General features: G+C 38.9%; 1 protein-coding gene across 1 annotated transcript in view; it reads left to right on the top strand.

Moving 5' to 3' along the window:
* The first annotated feature begins 565 nt into the window (after positions 1–565).
* spata17 (spermatogenesis associated 17) overlaps positions 566–20,820 on the top strand; it is a 34,135-nt gene continuing 13,880 nt past the window's right edge. The window contains exons 1-8 of the mRNA XM_048975756.1: positions 566–660; positions 1,044–1,133; positions 1,807–1,888; positions 3,165–3,215; positions 4,656–4,759; positions 8,841–8,964; positions 13,831–14,016; positions 18,023–18,171. Of these exons, the coding sequence (XP_048831713.1) occupies positions 593–660; positions 1,044–1,133; positions 1,807–1,888; positions 3,165–3,215; positions 4,656–4,759; positions 8,841–8,964; positions 13,831–14,016; positions 18,023–18,171 (854 nt within the window). The 5' untranslated portion in view covers positions 566–592. The remainder of the gene's footprint in view (positions 661–1,043; positions 1,134–1,806; positions 1,889–3,164; positions 3,216–4,655; positions 4,760–8,840; positions 8,965–13,830; positions 14,017–18,022; positions 18,172–20,820) is intronic.

The raw sequence follows: 20,820 nt of genomic DNA, 5'->3' as shown, positions 1-20,820 counted from the left end.
CATTAAGAAAAGTTTGTAAAAAGTGTAGAAAAGTCTGAAACGTATAACAATTTCTTGTTATCTGTTTTATCTGAACTTTAACAACTTTCACAATACAGTTCTGCAGATTCACGAAAAGGTTGAAAAAAAATTATCAAATTTCAATTGTATTATTATTATTGTTGTTGCTTTTATTATTATTATTATTATTATTATTATTATTATTATTATTATTATTATTATCGTTATTATTGTTATTATTATTGTTAATAATAATAATAATAATAATACATGCACACCTTTTTGCAATATATTATTAGCCGGGACAGGTTTCTAGCAACGCTAAATAGGACGATCGGTTACAGAAATTGGATGGATGGATGGACATAGGCATTCTTTGTTGAGACCACGTGCTAACGTCCGGTCGCAACAACACGAGACAAGTTGCACCAAATAAAGCTGCTCGAATCCCCCCTCGTTGCATTAGTTTAGTCAGTATTTAAGTTATAGATTATTTTAATTAAATTCTGTCCCTAGCGGATGTGTCGCCCTGTTTAATAAACTACTTTTTAGCGTCTCTGGTAGTCATGGTAACGCGGACGCTCGCGCAACCATGGCCGATCTGAAGCTGCTGCTCCGGCAGATCGAACTGATAAAAGAAGAATATATCGCCACGGACAGGTCACCGATCGCTTTCTTGAAAGATAAAAACGCAATACGGCACTGAACAGGTTTTATTTATTTTAAGTATCACGGCTAGATGTTGACGTCGCGAAGAATGTCTTGTGAACAAATTTGTTTAGATCCACAGCTTCCGTAAGGGACCCGGAGTTAAGTTAAAACTGTTTGAATGCGGACCTGATTAGCTCAATAAACGTTCATAGGCATATTTGATGCGAGTAATTTATAAGTTTTTACCGATAAGGACTTTTGCAAATAAGTTTTTTTGTAATTTAATGTTTCTCACCAGCATTTTCGAATTCACGCAGTTGATTTTATCAAAAAAATAACTGAGTTGTTCTTTTATGCTGATTTATGTAATGTTACACGTGCTCACATTCTAGGGCTGATGCGGAGCGCAGAGTTAAAGAGAACGGAGCTGCGGTCCGAATACAGAGCTGGTTCCGCGGTACCCGGCTGCGATCATACCTGAGGTACGCTGTGTCAGGTCCAGCCAGTGATGCCAGTTATTTATCTTTTTTTTTTTCAAAAAAATCTAGCAACTTTTTGGACAAACCTTAGCTGACAACAGCAACAGAAAAAAATGCAAATGATAACAGCTTTGGTAATGTACTCACTGTACTCACGTATGGTATACATGAGTACAGTGAGTAGGAGAGAAGCAAACATATAAAGGACTCACCATCTGACACCAGGCGAAATGTAAATAGTACGTGATGACGTCATCAATATGATAATTAGCAAATGGCGTCATCTAGCGACATTTAGCGACTTTTCTACTTGAAAGTTGAAAGTAGTTGGCAACATGCAAGTGGAGGGGGGGGGGGGTAAGGGTAATATTGGAGCGCCATGGTAGAACAGTGACGTATGACGAGTTTCGGATTCCATTTTTCTGATTACAATTATAACAAGAATTAATTTATATGAATAAAACAATATATAACAGGGTAGCATTAAAACTGTCCTTTTTCTGAATATAACTCTCTATAGTCAGATGATTAACACAGTGATTAACTTTTCTGTGATGCAACATTGTAACATTTTTTGTATAAGACCTGGTACAGGCTGTGAAACTAAGGACAAATGAAACCTGACTGGCCTCTGCATTATGTAAAATAAAGCATTCTTACTGTGCTACTCCTTCAGACATCTGCACAGACAGGCAATCGTTATTCAGAAGATATGGAGGGGCTACGTTGCAAGGGTGTATTTCAGAAAAATGGTGAAGGTAGGTTGTCACCTAAGGATACCTCTGTCTGTTGTAATCATCAAAAGTATGTATGCAGGACTAACTTTACTGAAGAGATCAACACAGGAGCCCTAAACAAAAAGCTTTCTGACATGTCGAGCGTTTAGTTTATGAAGTATTTTAAAGATATTCTGCATTTCATAGTTTCATTTTTTTGGCATTTTGTTATAATATTGTACAAATAAATCTGTTGCTTATTATGAAATGTATTATTAGACAACTAACTTTTAATCCAGTCTTTTTGTATTGCAAACAGAATAATAGTTTCTATTAATTTAAGAGTTTTTGCTAATTTTGTAGATTATAACGGCCTGTAATAGAATATAAGATCTAATTATTCAGGTAAATGAATTTTTTATTATAATCATATTACTATGAAGAAGTGCTTTACCGTGACTTTTAATCTAATAAGAAATATGCACTGCCACAAATGTATTTAGCATATGTTTGTGCAAGTCACATTTCGGCTTATAAATATGATATTATCATAGCAAAGCAACTCGTCAAAGCATGTTAAATTAAAAAGACGTACAAATGTTTAACATCAACATATCTAACATAAATACCTCAGCGTTCCTGCTCCTATAAGCAGTTGGTTTTACACGGATCTTTGCAAGTAAAATGACTTCTAACATCTGTCATAATCTTGAAATGAATATTAAATAAAACAAAAGCGACCGGCACACTGGGAATCTGGATGCATGTATTCCATTGCCGGGCTGGAGACAAGATCCTTTCTAATCTCATTCGAACTTCCGACCTCGTGTTTGATTTGGGCTGAATGTACGGTCTGTTTGATATCTTTCCCTCCTAGTCCTCCATTTTGTTATTATTAAAGCAGACATGTTGAAATATGAATTCCTTTTATACTGCGCAGAAGTTTCTCCTGAAACGCGCTGCAGTGAATAAATCATACAATAGTGCGTGTCATCAGCCTGCGTGAATATTCTTGCCTTTGTTAGTCTATCCACACTGGGGCCCCATTGATTATCAGACTCAGCGGAGAGCATTTTACGATCATATATCTCCATTAGTTTACAGCTTGACTACCATAGATTTTTTTCTGCAGTTGTCTACATTATGTATTAAGAAGGAGCCTGCCCCTTCAATACAAAGTCTGACTCCCCCTGTTACTCTGTTTCCCAGTACTTGTGTGACTGTTATGTATTATGTACAAAGAGGCCTTCTCTCTTCTCATGGACAGAACAGATCAGAAGGCCGCGTCCCTCAACACCACCTTTCTCTGTATTCGCAGGTTCAGTGTTTCCTCATGAAGATGAATTTCTACAATGAGATGGCTGTCAGGGTAAATATTACCTTACTTGTGCGCCAAATTTTGCCGCCATTATGTTTAAGTACTCAAACCCAAATAAACTCCGTGATCGTAACTGATCTGCACGCATTCATTTGGGAAATCTGTCTTTTTGGCTTGGTTAACAGTCTTCCAATTTTCCAAGCTAATAAATCAAGCCTTTTTGGCACCTTTATGAGGGGAGCCTTGCATTAAAACAAGTTTTTACATTTCCTTACTTTTTTTTTCCTAACCAAATAAAAATGTTAAAACTGATATCACATTTTACAAGCCTAGCTGAATTCTCACATTTATTGAGGATGCATACAATAACCTGATTTTGATGGACACACTGAAAAACATAAAGTGATGAAAAGTCTTAAAAATGATCTTACCAAATACCCCAGTTTCGTGCTACAAAAAGGAGATTGTCTAACATAACTGATGTCAGAGGGTATTCTTTTAACTTTTCTGATTAAAAGAGTGCATGTTTATTGTGCATCGTTAGGTTTAATTTTCCTTTTTAAATGTAGTACGATTAACATAACTGATGTGGTCACATTTATTTATGCAGTTTCAAAAAGGACTGTATAAATACATTTAGAAAGCAGAGACATTGCAGATATTCCAGAAATCACGAATTTCTCATACAACTGCATATTTATGCACTTTAAGTTTTTGATCGAAGCAGCATGAAATATTTGGATTTGATATGATAAATCATATTAACACAAAAACAAACTTTTTTTTACAGACGGCAAATCTGCAGATAACTGCATACAATACATTTTTGTTGTTTGTTGATGATTTACATCAAATAGACATGAATTTCCTTTCGGCAAGATCTTAAAAGGACTGTTTACCAAAGGCTGCGGCATAAATGAGCCGACAGAAAACAGTGTCGACGAGTGTCCCTGGATTTTATGCCGCAAAATTTAAGAATATGCATCATTGATTTCAATAGTCTAAAAGGTCACAAAGAACTTGGCTTCTGAGCCAGCAATTACTTAATTTAGAATTATCTATTGAGCGCTGATCAATGGCAATACTTCTCTTTTTGTACCAGCGATTTCTTCATTCCCCTACTTAGTCTGAAGGACACATGTTCCATGTATCTGCGCCCGACACCAGTCAATTAGGCCTAAGTGTCTCTGTGGCAATTCCACAGTCCTACAGCCACCATGCGTGTCTTTGGTTGGAATCTCCAGAGATCACTCAGTATGAATGGACTTGTTGAGTTTAATTTTCAGTCAATATATAAAATTCATCTTTCCAACGACACCCTATTTTTCTTTTTAATGTGGTCTCATATAGATGTTTAATAGTATGTCCCCTATATATAATAATGATGATAATTATTATTATGATTATGGATGTTGTTGTTTGTTTGTTTGTCAACATATGTTTGAATTGAAATACCCTTTTCATTTTGTTTTCTTTGTAAATCCCATCCAGATACAAAAGCGTTGGAAGGGCTATTATGTACGAAAGTATGTACATAATTATTATGCCAGAAAAAGATACCTGGACGGATTAACAAAAAAGAACGAAAAACTGAGGTAAGGTGCCTGCCAGTCAGTGGTTTCTATGGAGACACCTACGAAAAACGGCAAACTATAACTGCAGGTAATTTTTCAATGGGTTAAGGCATAATGAGGTGACACGGGTGCAAAGATTAAGTGAGTTAATTAATAGTCATGAAATCACCTAGATGGTGTCTTTTTGGATTGTGGGAGGGAAGTGAAAGGGTACAATGAAGAAACCAAAGAATTAACACACATGTAGCTGAAGTTGGATTGAAATGCCAAGTTTCAAAAATAAGTTCAGCAAAACACTTTAGCGAGGTTTCTCTTTTAAATATGCCAGTCAGATAAATTATAATTATGATGGCCCATAATAATAGACTATTTTCAGAAAACTTAAGCACTGTTAAACAGTAGAATAGTAGACTATTTAAAACAAGAGTGAGGTGACAAATGAATAAAAGAATGATCAAAGCCTTAAGAAAATATAATACATTTTATTAGCAAAAATATTTTTGCCTATATATTACTTGCGAGCTTGATCTGAATCCTTGAATAGGTAAATAAGGTATAAAAGGTATTTTCAACAACTTCTGTAAGTCAGAGGTTGCTCGTGGAACATAGCGCAAATGCAAGCAAGGAATATTGCACGAGCTTTTACAAAGATAAATTGAATTGATTAATTTAAGGGCTGAGTGCGCGATTGGTAGACATGTACATAGGCAACCTCTCGCCTGCAATGTAAAAACTGCCCCAGGTTACAGGCAAGTGAATGATGTTATGAAATTAGAAAATTTGCCATGGATTTTAGCTGGCTCTTGCATTAATAAAATGCGCCATGCTTTGAGGGCAGAATGAGATGCCATCTTTTATATTTGACAAAAAAAGAACTTCAACTGCAGCCACATTTTTAATGTCACTAATATATTTTGCTGGAAAATATCTTAGGGCTTTGGCTAAAATTAAGTGTAAATTTGTTAAGTGCTCTTTGGACCGGTGACTTCCTCATTGTCCCCCAACACCCGCCCGACATGTGTACAGTACTCAAACACGGGGAGGTAGGTGAGACTCGCTTAATTGAGTTCTGTCACATGTAAGTTATTTTCTTCTGCTATAATGGCTCAGTGAGCAGTATAGTTGCATCATGCCTCCAGGGTTTTTGGTTCAAACCTGGATCTGTGTGTGCGGAGTTTGCATGATGGCGTTGGTTTCCTGCTTCTCCTAGGCCACACACGTGTTTCCAGTGAAGTGGTAACTTTAAGTTACTCTCAGTGTAAATGCATATGCATTTAAGAGCCGTGTAATGTCCCGATATCGGTACGTTCTCGGGGTCACTTCGTGTTTCTCCGGGTATGGTTTACAGTCACTCTGACTGGGCAAACAGCGCTGGATTCTGAAAGCCGGTTATGGCTGGTTTGCCCAGAATCAGTATATACATAAATATATTCAGAAAAATGAATGAATTATCAAAATGAAATGGAGACTGAAATTCTTCAAACTTAAATACAGACACAACCATTCATTTAATATATAAAAATATAAATAATACATTCAGAGTTCTGTCCCCTCTGATGGCCAGACATTATTATTTGCAGACAATGTGCAATAAATGTAACCTTTGAAAGAGATTCAGTAACCTAGTGATCATCTGAGCATCCTGTTAAGTTGCAGGTCTCTGTTCAATTGAGCACTATTTCTTCACATTTAGGACGAGATCCTGTTATCGGATGAGGACTCCATGCCCACATTTCCATATGCATTCTCCAAGTATAAATTGTTAACGTTTTTACTAACGGCTCCCATTTAGGGTCACTGGAGGAGTACCATTTGCCAGTATCATGTCATGTGACATCAGAGCGCGCCCGTCTTCCCAGAGGCGATGGATCCCCTCACCTCACAAAGTGGTCCGTGTCGTTTCATTAGCCGGACGCCCCGCGCTCTTCATGTCGGTGGGCCCCGACCACGCTCCCAGTGTCCATCTTCATTCGGCGTTCCTGCTCTGCATATCTTAATGAAGTCAGGACCCAAGATCCACACAGTAATTCCATGCCGGGAGTTTACGCAGTGTAACGATTTATCACTTGTCAAGAGGACACTTTAAGTTCCTTTACTTAATAAGGGCATCCTCTGGGTTGAGTAATTAGAAGTGAGCGGTTTGCATATTTACTAAATGCAGAGAGCACTACCACCATGGCCTGTTGCCTGCATGAATTATTTCTCTATCTGCAATAAACAGCTGGGTAATTATTACTGCCCTAATCAGATAAATTCTCTCTGTAACGCTCTAACACGGCAAATCTTTTAACTCATCGGAATATGCGGAAAATTTATGGACTCCAAGTGGTTAGGCTACTTTTCTTACTTTTGCGTCCTCTTCAAGGACGCCGGTGAAAGGGATTCCATAAGCAGAACCTTCCTTTGGTTCAGGAATGTGTCTTTATGATATGATTTTTTGTTTTTAGAGAATATGGTCATATGTGAAGTCTGTTTTTTCTTCTAATTCTGTGCTTGAAAATTGCCAGACATTTATTTAGTTTTTGTAATATACTCAATATTCAAAATTAAAGTACAGTTATTGTATATTGTCATGTAATAGGACAAAGCGTGTGATCTCCAAATAACATCACACACATATATATAAACATGACCATATATATATATATGTATATACAGACTTGCAAACATATGAATGAAGAGGACTGTAAGTCCAAATTGTGTTCGTTGGGCTCCCAGTTCTTGTCCGCAACATCAATTTTTTTTTCTGAGCGCCAATTCCGCCTAGTATGACTTCTGGCCGTTACTCCCACCGCGCAGCAGCATAGCGTAGCGTAGCGTAGCGTACTCCCAGTATCCTAGTTCTTTGTACTTGCGTATACCCTTAAAATGATGTTGAATAATGAATTACGAACATTTCAAGTTACGAACAGCCGTTCGGAACGTAACTTGTGCATAAGTAGAGGAGCGTCTGTATATATAAACTTTAATTGCTCTGATTTAACTATAAACCTATACAGTGTTCTACAAGCTGAAATTCCTTAGCAGTTTTATACTAAACCTATACACACACACACACACACACACACAGTTATAAGGAAAAAAAACAAATATGCTTCTCACCTGGAATGTGCGTTCTCAGATCTGAAGGACAGCTGCATGGTTTAGTAATGTAAAATTCTACAGTAATTTTTATTGCTCTGTTAATGTTTTACAGAAGTAAACATTTGCCCTCGTAACAATCGTTTGTCATCGTACACTTATATAATATTAAAGTGAAGTCTCCCATTTAACATAAAAGCTAAATATGCTGTTTGAGGACGAATAAATGTCACGTGTAATACCAGGGCCCAAGCTCTGCCCAGGCTGATCGGAGTTAATGAGGTTTGTGTTAAAGTACAAAGGCATGGACATACATGGAAGAGCCTCTGGTGGAGGGCAGACATGCAAGAAGGAAATGTTTGGCTTTTCTCTACATTGCAACCCGATTAATAAAACCAATTAAGAAAAGTAGAACACTACATCAGCTCGATGGTACTGGCCATCGACACACCAGAAATAATCAAAAAACAAACCTTTTTCCAACTTTATATTCCAGATCAATAAACAAAACAGAGGACGTGCTGCACTACAAAATTCATCTAATTTTATATAATCCAGTGTGAACTGAAGAAAAAAAAACATACTATTGAAGGAGCAAGGGGTGGTGATTTTTTTATGTCAACATATCATGTTCCGTAATGCTATCTAACGGGCAAAATTAATGCTCCCTTAAGCAAAGCAGTAATTGAAAACCTGTGAATGCAGCTAAGGAGCATTAGCTTCACTTCTTTACTGTTTTTCTCTTGGGCATTAGAATGATTTTTGCCGTTATTTTATTTAAAAAAATAATTGTTTCTACTTTCGCTTCAGTTTCGAAAAATATACTATAATTTTAATATGAAATTATATATAGTGCTATATATATTGTTTGTGAGGGAAGAAAAGCTCAAATCTAGCCATAAAAATTAAGCATGCTTCTAAGTTATATACCTCTGTATAGACGTACTGGAGATAAGGCTTTATGGTATGTTTTATATTGATAAAACTGGGAGTAAGTGACCACAGTAGCTTCCTTCTCCAGGAGGGCCATGGAGGAGTTTTCTGAGATGCAGCGAAACGAGCGGGAGCATTATCAGATGGAGCGTGAGGAGCAGAAGAAGTGTCTGCAGGCCCGGAGGATGCACTTCCTGCTCAGCACCCATCAGGTAAGCGAGGCGGCCTCCTGCCTCTAGAAGGAGAGGCCAGCCTGCTCACTAAGTGCCTCTCTTTGGAACCAGTGGGTCTCCTCCATCGTTCTCATTCGTTTGTTAGCTTCCACTGCCCCACTAACAGCTCTTCAGAAACATGGAACTTATTTTTTCTGCCTCTCATTCATCATCTCTTCCTGTCCAGACTTTAGAGTAAAAGAGTTCTTCGTCCTCTTTCTCGTCCACAACATATTTTGATTGAACCTAAGGCTGAATTTACTTAAGGTCAGTAAGAATGTAAACGTAATTTTTAAAATTGATCTGTTTATAGTGAACTGCATTACTGTTTTGAATTATTGTGTACTTTCTTTTCTTCAGTTCACCTATAGTTGGAGATACAGTGTATTTCCAGTTGTATTTTCACAGGTTTGGGAAACATTTAGCAAAGGATTATGTGCATATATTCATGTATCTAGTTTTTTTTTCTTTAAAGAAGCATTGTTTTTAATTAGGGCGCTTTTCCACTGCACCTGGTACCGTAATTTTGGTATGTTTTTTTCTTGCATTCACTTCCAGGCGAGTATCAGTACAAAAAATTCCAGTAGCTTAAACGCTAAAGTAGCTGGGGACAGTTTTTTCATTCCCACTCAGTTCGTTGAAAGTAACAGATTCAAAATCTGAAGTATAAACTTGTTGCTCCGTAAATGTAAACCGTAAGGCGATATGGTAAAAATCAGGGGCCTTGTAAACCGAGGCACGAGCCACCAAAGATGATCTAAAGACCTGCTGTGTTAAGAGCCGAAAATGGAAACCCGTGGTAAAAATATCATAAAAAGGGAGGACATTTTGAGGGTCTCTTAAAGGCCATCTGAAGCGGTTAAGCAGGAGGAGAGACTGACAGTGAGAGTCGGGGGCCAGAAGTGTGGTCTGGCTGCGGGTGGGATAACAAGGCCGCTGAAAGTTCATTGAGAAAGTGGAACCGCGACCACTGACAAATGAGCACGTTTTGCCTTTAGTTCCTGGCCAGGAGTAATTGAATGTGGAATATCTTACTAAACGCCGGACTGTGACAGCATGTTAACACTGCGTATCTCCTAACAGCAGCAATGATTTGCTGAGTGGGATTTTTATAAATCCCCCGACGGTAGCGTGTCCTGATAATTATGATGAAGTGCAGTGGTCAGTGTTGATTCAGCAAGCCCTCATCTCCAGCAGATATTTCACTCGCCGGGTCTCCTTCATGCCTTTACAGTCATTACGCATTTCTCGCTCGACGATGGCATTACCCATGTCCTTTCTGCTCGCCTGTTTCTGTTCTCCTGTGCGTACCAGAAGAGCGTGACAGGCTGGGCCTGGAGCTCATCACGACCCAGCCACATGGAGTCTGACTGTAGCAATCAGAAAGTAATGGACCTCATTTTTTAATGGTCACCCTGTGTAAATCTATATGTAAGAGATAATGTATGTGTATGTCTTCACCTGCTGAATGTAGCAACTTGTAGTTTCTGTAGGTAAACGCTTTATAATTCACTGCACTAGCTATAGGCGTTCAGCCTTAAGCTAGCCTCAAATCTGAATTGAAAAATCATTGATGACTTCTTACTGCGCCCTATGAGGAGGGGACACCATGCCACTTGACCGTAATCTGTGGAGTATAGGAGTCTTAAACATTTGCTGTTTAGCTCTGACACTTACGGTCACGTGGTTGTCTTTCCACTCACAAACTTGTACACACACCGACCTGAACATAAGATTATACTCTGAGCCATGTACCATATGTTACACACATGCGTTGCCACAACAGTGAGAGGAACCGTACTCTCTTCCAACTTCACTCTTTCACGGCTCTGCTGTGTGGAGACGGAGTGGAAGGAAGCTTCTCTATTCCACAGTCTGACCTTGTCACCAGGAAATGAATGGGTCTCTCACAGTTCATCGTTAACAGGAGAAATTCTGCCGGACAAAAGTGGCTGAGCTGACATAGATTTAGCTCTTTTTGTTCAGGGGTCAACGTCATTGCTCTTTTTTTTCTATCAACAGCAAGTTTTGGAATCATAGCCCCCCCCCCCCCCCACTGCGCTGTATTCCATGCCATTTTTTTGCCAGGGCGCAAATGCAGCTGGAAGTGTAACGCTCTAGATCTCCATACAAAGTGCTGAAGCATTGAAAAGGCCTCTTGCTCCTAATTAAACTTCTGAAAGGGCCATTCAGATTTGAATAATCATTATATCCAGCTGTCTGCAACAAATCATTTCATTTCTGGAATATGACTTCCATTGAGCCACTGGCTGATTCTCTACAGTAGAACATCTGACTGGCGAACTAAGATTTCAACTGTAATTCTTTATCGAAAATGTCCACGTAGATGACAAAGAGCGAAGTGTTCGAATATATGGAATATCTTTTTTTTCATGAATAGTTTTGCACAGTATAACATAACTAAAGTCTTTGAAAATAACTTTATCATTTTACTTCTCTTTTTTCATGATGGCTGTTAATTTTAATGTTCTCCTTAGTGGATTTAATTATGAAAGAGGTTATGATTTTATGTATCCAGAAGAAGAAAATAGGAGGGTCGAAGCGGGGGGGTTGAATGATGGATCGGTGTCTACGCAGGACAGCTGAAAATATAAATGTTATGCTAAGGATGACTGGTGAACAACTGGTGCATTCTCCCGTGAGCTCTCCTTCACTCAATTAATATTCCAGGCTCTGTGTGGGGGGGGGGGGGGGGGGGGCAGTGCTCACGGTCAAATAACATATGTGAGAGAATACAACGCGGCAGGCCTGCAATTTGTAAAGGCGGAGAAGTGAAGCCGTCGGTCTTGAAAGACTCGGAGAACGGAGAGAAAGGGCCAGACATCTACCCTGTACGTCTGCCATGGTGTGGACCGTCAGAGAAGGTTATGGGGAAGCTATTAGCGGCAGGATCTCCAGAGGTTTCTCTTTCTCTGCCAGCTGTGCTGTTAGCATGACATTTACTGTGACGGACTGGCTTTTTACAGCGGCCGCATATTTCCCACAAGCCCTTGAGTTGTTTGAAAGAATTGCAATTTGGAACATAAATTCCCCAGCAATTGCAGATTCCCATTTCGTGAGATGTGGGTGTGTGGAGGTGGGGGGGGAGTGGGGGGGGGGTGGATGTTGCTTAAAATAAATAGCATACATAATGTTGAAAATGCGATTTTGGAATTATTAAAAAAGTCGGTTGATGTCACATTCTGTAATTCAGGTTAACAATTGAGAAAATTATGAGACATTGTGGAATTGGACATAAATTTGAGAATGGTTGTATTACAGCTGAAAGGCTGGAGGCATAATGGAAATCTGAAGGACGTTTGTACACAGCGAGCAGATTTATTAGGCAAGTGTGTATTTTGCTTGTATCTTTTCTTCCAGTCAAAAGTTTCAGCCCAGATACATCTCCAGTTAAGGACAGACTGTTTAAAAATAGAGCATGCTCAGTATTTTGTCTGAGTACTTTCTCTTTGGAGTAAAACAGGAAACTATAGATACTTTCCTGTGCAGAATTATTAAGCAAATTAATATTACTATTAAAATGGGCCAAATAAGCATCTTACAGACAAAAACACAATAGTAAAGTACCAGTCAGAGGAATGCAAAACAATCAAAATTGGCAAACTTTTAAAACATGATCTCCGTACAGCTGAGTGTTTTGTGGCCAACAGCCAAGGAAGATGGAAGAAACATATAGAGAGAAGACGACACAAAGTAACTCCCAGAGCTTCTAAGAGGGGAGACTTTCGAAAACTCGAATCAAATGCCACCGTTTTTTGAAACTGCAATCTGAATGGAATCTCCGGTATTACAAGGTACAATGTGCTGCATGACATTGCTAAGGTCACAAAGGCCGCAACATGACCTGCACTCAATAAGGCACGCAAGATAAAATGTCAATAATGGGCACAGAAATGTCTCAAGGCTTGTTTTACAAAGGTTTTCTGGACAGAGGAGATTAGATGACTCTTGATGGACCAGGTGGATGGGCCCCTGGATGGACACCATCTTCAAGCACCAACAAGGTGGTGGAGGAGTGATGGTACGGGCTGCAGTTATCAGTGATGAACTTGTTGGACCTTTCTGACTTGCAGATGGTGAAAAAAATAATCCCAAGGTCTACTGCCAATTCTAGAAGATACCTTCTTCAAACAGTCAGGAGCTTTTCAAAAATTCAACATTGTGCCTTCCCATGTATCAAAGCATTTCATAGTTTGGCCAAAAAAGGCGTGAAGGCTGATTGAATTATGACCAGACCCCCATCATTGCCTGACTTAACCACCATTGAGAACTCCTGGGCCTTAGTGAAGTGTGAGATGTACCACGGTGGCCTGCAGTGCACTTCTCAGAGCAGCGTTTGGGGAGTGGTCCTAGCTGCCTCAGCTAATGTAGGATGTGAGCAAATCCACAACTTCACCGGTTCAATGGATCACAGGCTCATGATGGTCACTGAGAAGAAGGGTACCATCCAGGACAGGACTTGGTACAGTGGACTGTATAGAACAGTCGATAGTTTGTTATTATTTATATACAGTGAATAACTAAAATGGTTTTTATTATTATTTCCGTTGATGGTGACAAGAGAAAAATCCACTTAGTTTCTGATTACCTAGTAACTATGAACACTGATAACCAAGTGATTTTCTTTTACTTCTGTTTGTGACAGAATAATGGCACATTTTCTGTATAAATAAATCCACCTGGGGGCAAAGAAAGCTTTTGAATCCATTGTTATAAGTCTGTTTTTTGTATAAGTATGTTTTAAAAAAAAAAAAAAAAAAAATCCAGGTTTATATATTGATTACTGTGTTGGTTTCCACTGATTCTGACTACCCTGCCCCCCTCCCCCCCCCCCAACCCCCGCAGATCCCAGGTGTGTTCAACTCCCCATACAGAGATTTCCCTCACGAAATGGAGCTGCAAATGAAGAGCGTCAAGCCCCTGCTCGTCAAGGATATCCACCACAAGAGGCAGGCCGTGGATCCCTCGGCCCTGGGGGACACTTTCCTCAAAACACAGCCGCTGCCCCCGATACCCAGCAAGAAGCCTCAGGTGAGAGGAAAACTTCCGCAGCACCACGGAGGGTCCAAATCCAGTGGACACCCCTAATATTTTATTTGGATTCATTCAGCCAACCCCGAAATAAATAGACATCTGTATTGAAATGATTAGGTTGTGCCCCTGCCCGATATCAAATCCTCTCTTATGCCATTGTCTGTATCATACCTCACGCTATAATATAAGGGTACAAATGACACTACAGCCTCTTCTAACTCTATTCTGCTTCAACTGAGAGACTCAGTATTCTCATCCTTATAGCCCTGTGCACACGAAAAAGGTGGCCAAGTAGAAATGTAATACCTACTCTCTCCATAACGGTACGTAAGACTGCAAGTCCCTCGTTTCGTTTGACAAAGGCCCGATAATAAAGAAAAATGTTGTATTACATACCAAAACTATTCCCGGCTCCCACGCTGAGCTTTAGAGGTTGATCTGCCCTTCAGGTCCCCTTAGTTGTTGATAGGGCTTCACCAGTGAGTCGGTGGCGATCATCCGCAGAGGCAAACATGGTGGGGGATGCACTTCTCCAGCATGAACAAATGTACGATTAATCTACAAAGAACAAGAAGATGGTCAAGAAATATCAGAGGGATGTGAAGAACGCTAGGCGGGTGTGACCGAGGCTACAGCAGACATGAAGGGTCGGTCATCCACATGGCGATGGATAAGAACAGTACGAAGTGTGTACACTCTGAAGCTAACAAGAGACGTGTGAATCATTCCAGGTTTTCATTTCTGTGAGTTCAGAGACATATACAACAAAAACTGGGGAGCTATTCTTTAAAAAGTTAAAAGGCTCTGAATTTAAAAGTAGGTTACATTTAAACTAGTACCTGCTGCGCATAATTAGTGTCCCATCACAACATTAGTCTATTGCTTTTCTATTTGACTTCCCGTTTTACTGCTTTACTGCCTAATTGCCCTTGTTCTAAAGAGCTGTAGGATATGCTAAGCTTCGCTCTGCCTTGGCTGTGTGTGAACAATGAGTACTTAATGTCAGTTGACAAGGTTACGCTACGTCTTGTACATTTTCACTCTTTGTGTATCACCTCGCAACGGTACAAAACAACTTGAAAGTGCAATATATTATTATTGAAAACTAATTAATGGCTACTACCTATTGAGGCTGTATTGCCATCTTGAGGCAATGTCTTCAAGGTCAAGATACAAAGACTGAACTAATTCCCAAAACAATTGACTAGGTATTACAAATAGACTGGTAGTGCATCTTTTTGCTTTCAAGACTTATGAATAGATATATTAAAGATTATATTTGTATAATAGCATGTCTATGAAATATTTTTCAATTATTACATTTTAACATACATTTTAGCTCCAGTTAAATTTACCGTTAAATTTTACAAAAAATAATAGCTAAAGATATTTGAACTGTAAAGCAAGCAGTATCATTAAAATGCCCCCAGGTTCCGTTTAATATTTTCACATTATTTAGATGCCCAGATAGCTTCTGCGCTTATAAGCACGTCTGTCAGCTAATAAACTTCAGTTAAATGTATGTCATTAGTCAGCTCAGTGCGAGGACCGTATTGCTTTTAAAGAATCGCTTAAGCACCGCCGAAAGTAGCATGTCATCTTGTCCAGCTGCGAAAAGTATTTGATGATACGTATTTGCCATTTGTGTTATTTACGGTCCATGACTTTTATGGTAACTGGTTCCTATTATTGGTTTCTATTAATGTAAAACATAAGTGAGCAGAAATGAGGCGTGAATCATTTCTTTTTATTAGGGGTAGTGTCTTCACCCTGGGCCGGCCAGGCTCCAGCTGGGCCTTGTTAGTAGGAATTCATTAAAGCAGTGAGGCTTTGCAGACAGTGAGCCGTGGATAGGGGATGCATTATTTATTTACATTTCAGCCTCGCGAACCTATCAGTTAATTTTTTTTCCTTTTTACCTTTTTCCTCTTTCCTCTATCATTTCGTGGCTGTGGACGCACCTTTCCTGAGGCCCTGTCCCTCATTCCTGCTATTTTTTGTGCGTTTTGTGATTTACAATTTAAAAATTTGGTTAAATTGGTTAAATTAAACATGATGCTAAGAAATCAGTTCAATTTCAGAATTTTTTTTTTTTTACCAAATGCAGTTTACCAAAGTGTGATTTAAGCAGAAATAACTTAAATGTTCCAAAAAGTACAGCCACATCAATTCAACATTCAATCATCATGCACCAAACATCATTCCCTGCATCTTGCGCTGAGAACTTTGATTGATATAACAGAGATTTTTCTGTTTTCACCTACCTGGTAGAAAAACTAACCGTTTAGAGTGCCTTGTGCAGATATTGGACTGGATGGATTTTAGGTAAGGACATAAGAAATTTACAAACGAGAGGAGGCCATTTGGCCCATTAAGCTCGTTTGGGGAGAACTTAACTAATAGCTCAGAGTTGTTAAAATCTTATCTAGCTTTGATTTAAAGCAGTGGTTCTCAAACTCGGTTCTCGGGCCCCACTGCCCTGCTTGTTTTCCTGCTATCCCAGCCCCACACACAAGTCCCAGCTGTCTTTCAGCTTCTGGTTGACTGAACACACCTGATCCAGGTAATCAGCGGTGTGTGGGGCAGGGATAGCTGGAAAACAAGCGGGGCAGGGGGTCCTGAGGACTAACTTTGAAAACCACTGATTTAAAGGAACCCAGGGTTTTAGCTTGCGCTACACTAGCAGGAAGACTATTCCATACTTTAACTACACTCTGTGTAAAGAAGTGCTTCCTCAAATTCATTTTAAAATGTTCTCCTGCTAATTTTCACTTATTGCCACGAGTGTTAGTATTTAAACTAATACTTAAATAGCCAATTGGCTGAACAGCATCCCAACCTGTTAGAATAATTCTCGTCGCCCTACGCTGCACCTTTTCCAAGGCAGCAATGTCCTGCTTAAGGTATGGTGACCAAACCTGCACACAATATTCAAGATGGGGTCTTACCAAGGAATTATATAATCGTAGCATCACTTCCCTTGACTTAAACTCCACACACCTAGAGATGTAACCCAACATTCTGTTGGCCTTTTTTATTGCTTCCCTACACTGGCGAGAGTGAGACATGGAAGCATCAACATACACACCGAGATCTTTCTCGTAATCAGCTACCTTTATTTCAGTGTAACCCATAAAACATCTGCACTTTATATTTCGGCTCCCTGCATGGATTACCTTACATTTATCTATGCTAAATTTCATCTGCGAGGTATCAGCCCAGTCATTAATTAAATTCAGATCCCATTGTAGCCTTTCTGCTGCTAGATCAGTATCTGCTACACCAGCCACCTTGGTGTTGTCTGCAAATGTAACCAGTTTACTGTACGTATTGTGACTGGTTTTACAGCAGAAGTTTATTTGCTGTTTTGCAATATTCATCATTACATTTTTAGTTTAGAGTTAGTATGGTTCTATTTAGCAATTAGAAGGAGAGTGGTTGTTTGTTATGTCATGAAGGAATCATGGCTGTTTAGTTTTACTGCTCTAGAAAGCCATGTTTATGTTTTTATGATTGTCCATTTCATTTCAGTAAATAGTACCGCGAAGTACTCAACGTTTGTAACTAAGAAAATACTAATAAAATGGTTACGCAAGCTTCATAGAGTTAATATTTATTTTTTTTACCTGCCACCTGTCTATCTTGACATCATAGCTATCCATTTGAAAGTGACTTTTTGGTACAAGCAAATTGGGTTCTTGGTGGGATTCTCTCTTCAGACAAACACAGATAAATAATTGCTCTCCACCTCCCAGCTGCCCGTGTAAATTTAGATATGTTCGCCGTGATTCACAAGTGAGACACCCCTGGCCATCCATCAAGTCAGCGTTATCATCCCATTCCTCCATTTGTAAAAGTTTATCAGGAGAAATGGGTTTTATTAATAATTCAAATCCGAGCAGAGTTTGTAGAGCTTTTGACCACCTGGAGCACCAGGGGCTTCATCAATAATGAAGCGGGCGGTTTACTGCATAACGCAGAAGCCTTATCCCGCATCCGCCAGGGACCCTTCCGTGATCCGGCCGCAGTCCTGCAGCAGAGGTACCGGCCACTGGAGCCCAGCCTGCGCGTGGCGACCTCCATCACGGACCTGGAGGAGGCCAGAGAGGAGCTCCGCCGAGGGGAGTGGCAGAGGAGCATCATCCACCATGCGTGAGTCTTTCCTGTGCTGACGAAAGGAGTCTCCACCCTTTTCCTTGGCCGTACACCTGTCTATTCTCTCCCTAATGTCTATTCTTATCGTTTGTCCTTTTCTCTGAGTGCAGCTGGCAATTACAATGAAACTTTGTAGAAATTAAGTCTCATATACGGTAACATTCCATTTTGCTGAGCCTTAATTCCAATTACTCCAATTGCAACTTCAATTGAATTTATCATATGCTGTTTTTCATATGAATGCATACTGCAAGAATTACATAACTGCTTTAAACCCCATGTTTCTTAATAACATGAAAGTTCTCATTTGCTCACTGCATGCCCCCCTATAATCAACCAAATTAACTAGCTGTTAATTATGGCCTCATGATGAAGGTTTTGTCCCCGGAGTATTTTTTGTTTAACTATTTGTTCACTTTAGTGTTGGGTTTAGAGTTGTTATGTTTATGCATTTTGCCATATAATTTTATCTTTGGTGCCTAAATCCTAAAGTTTGTTTTTTTTTTTTATTAATCATCTGTGATGTAAAAATCTGAACCAGGTTTTCAAACAGAATTATGACTATTCGGGTATAAATTTGCTCACCACAAAAATATAATAATGTATTCCAGTTCAAACAAATCTTGATGTTCACACTGAATATAATTATCATAGGAGATCAATATAAGAAAATGTTTAGAATTTTTTTTAGCATCTCTGTTTTAAAACTTGCCATTTGTTTTAATTACTAGTTTGGCCTACAACGTACATTAAACGGAGAATTTTTTTTCTAACATAAAGCACCAAATTAGCTCGCCCCATTAATGTCGGAAGTTCAAAACAAGTGCTAATAGCTGAGGCCGTTAGTGTGCAAATCATATTATAGACGTTGGGTTTCTGGGGCGTCGTACAGCATGATTAGTGCGTTTTGATCTGGGAGTCAGCCTCCATTTTTCACTCATTTCCACTGGAAATTTTCAAAGAGCTGAATAATTTCTCGTTTTCTTTGACTAAAATGCGGGTGTTTGTAACTCTCCAGATTTAGGTAGCATTTTGTACTGAGTGCTGATTTTTATGCTGATTGCAACAATCATTGCGTCAGCAAATTAGAATTAGAATCTGACATTTTTTATTTTCGAGCTGTCTAAGGTATAGATGAGAAATTGTAGCTGTGCCAATTAAAGCATGCATAAAAATGTACAATAGAAATACCATTTCATAATTATATAAATGTAATGCCAAGAGTAGTAGAGGTAAAGCAATGCTATGATATTATATAAAAACTTTAAGCCATCCTGAAATATCCTATGCAAGTTATCACAATAAATGTACAGGGTGGAAACATGAAACTTGTCGAACAAGGTAGATAACATGGAACTACTTTAGATTAATCCGGGATACTTTTAGATTAATCTGGGAATGTGTAATGAACGGAGGATGAATAAAATTCTCACTATTGATGCAATATGCGTTTATAACCTTAGGTAAAGATATGCTACTTTTGTTATGAGGATTGTGGCTAACTTTGGCAAAAAAAAAATAAATAAATAAACGCCAAAATGTAACAACAACAGCAAGTCCTAAATATGATGAATGAAAGGGTTTTGGTTTAGCTGGTCTAGCTTTTTAAAATATCTAAATTCTGAAATCAAAAGTGATTTTCTGGGGGGCCCCGTAACAGTGGGCACGCTCTCTTTGTTGGTAGCTGCTCTCACGGGCTGTCACTGGGCACGGACCACACCGCCAACGATCCCCAGTGAGAAGGCAAACTTTCCTTAATAGCTTTGAATGAATAAAAACTACCCTATTAAAATGCAATTCTGAGGCAATGAAAGCAGTAAGTGAAACAGCCGGCTACCACCACAACCATTGTGTATTCTGGGACATTGGGGCCACATTAATTTTTTCCCTGTGATGTCCATCCCATGTGCACATTAGCATGGATTGCACTGTAATCTGTCTTGTAGGAGAGGCACTTGTCTCTGGTGAATAGGAATGTCTGTGTGATATTGTACATTACTTAAAGAGATAGTGCCTTTTTGTGAAATTTTTGTTTCCTTTTCCTAACCTTATAATTAATGTTTATTTTTAAGCATTTTTTTCTCCTTAGGACAATTAATTATCTTATAATGAATGGGTATCTTGGTTTCAGTGTTATTGGTTAAATGCTGCTAGATTGATTTCTGTTTGATTTTATTAGTATTTTAGGTAGTTTCTTTAGCATCTGTGGTAAGAATTTGTTGTTTTCTGTTCTATAATTAACTTTCAAATGTTTTTTTTTTTGTTCTCCTGATATTTAAATTAAATCCACAGTATGTATGTGTACAGCGACGAAATTCGCGTAAGAAAAAGACAAACAAGCCAAAGATTATAGAAAACTGGATGGTTTGCCAATTAATAGGTAAATGTGGAATAAATGGGGTTTTCGCAGATTGTGGTTCTTCATTGCAGCTTAACTAGTCTTACTGCATACAAGTTATTTTTCTCCTGATTATCTTTGATTTCATCTTTGAAGCACAAATGTACAGTGTGTCTGTAGAAACAAACCACATATTTGTGGTGGCTTAGACTGCTAAACATAAGCAGACTGTTGTCCTGGGTGAGCTTGTTTGCGTTGCATTAGACAGACTTTAGATACAGGTGTTTACAGGTCAGGATTGACACCTC

Source organism: Brienomyrus brachyistius, chromosome 14, assembly GCF_023856365.1.
Source record: "Brienomyrus brachyistius isolate T26 chromosome 14, BBRACH_0.4, whole genome shotgun sequence".
NCBI lineage: Eukaryota > Metazoa > Chordata > Actinopteri > Osteoglossiformes > Mormyridae > Brienomyrus > Brienomyrus brachyistius.
The sequence above is the reverse complement of the archived record's forward strand: the minus strand, read 5'-3'. Positions and strand labels throughout refer to the sequence as shown.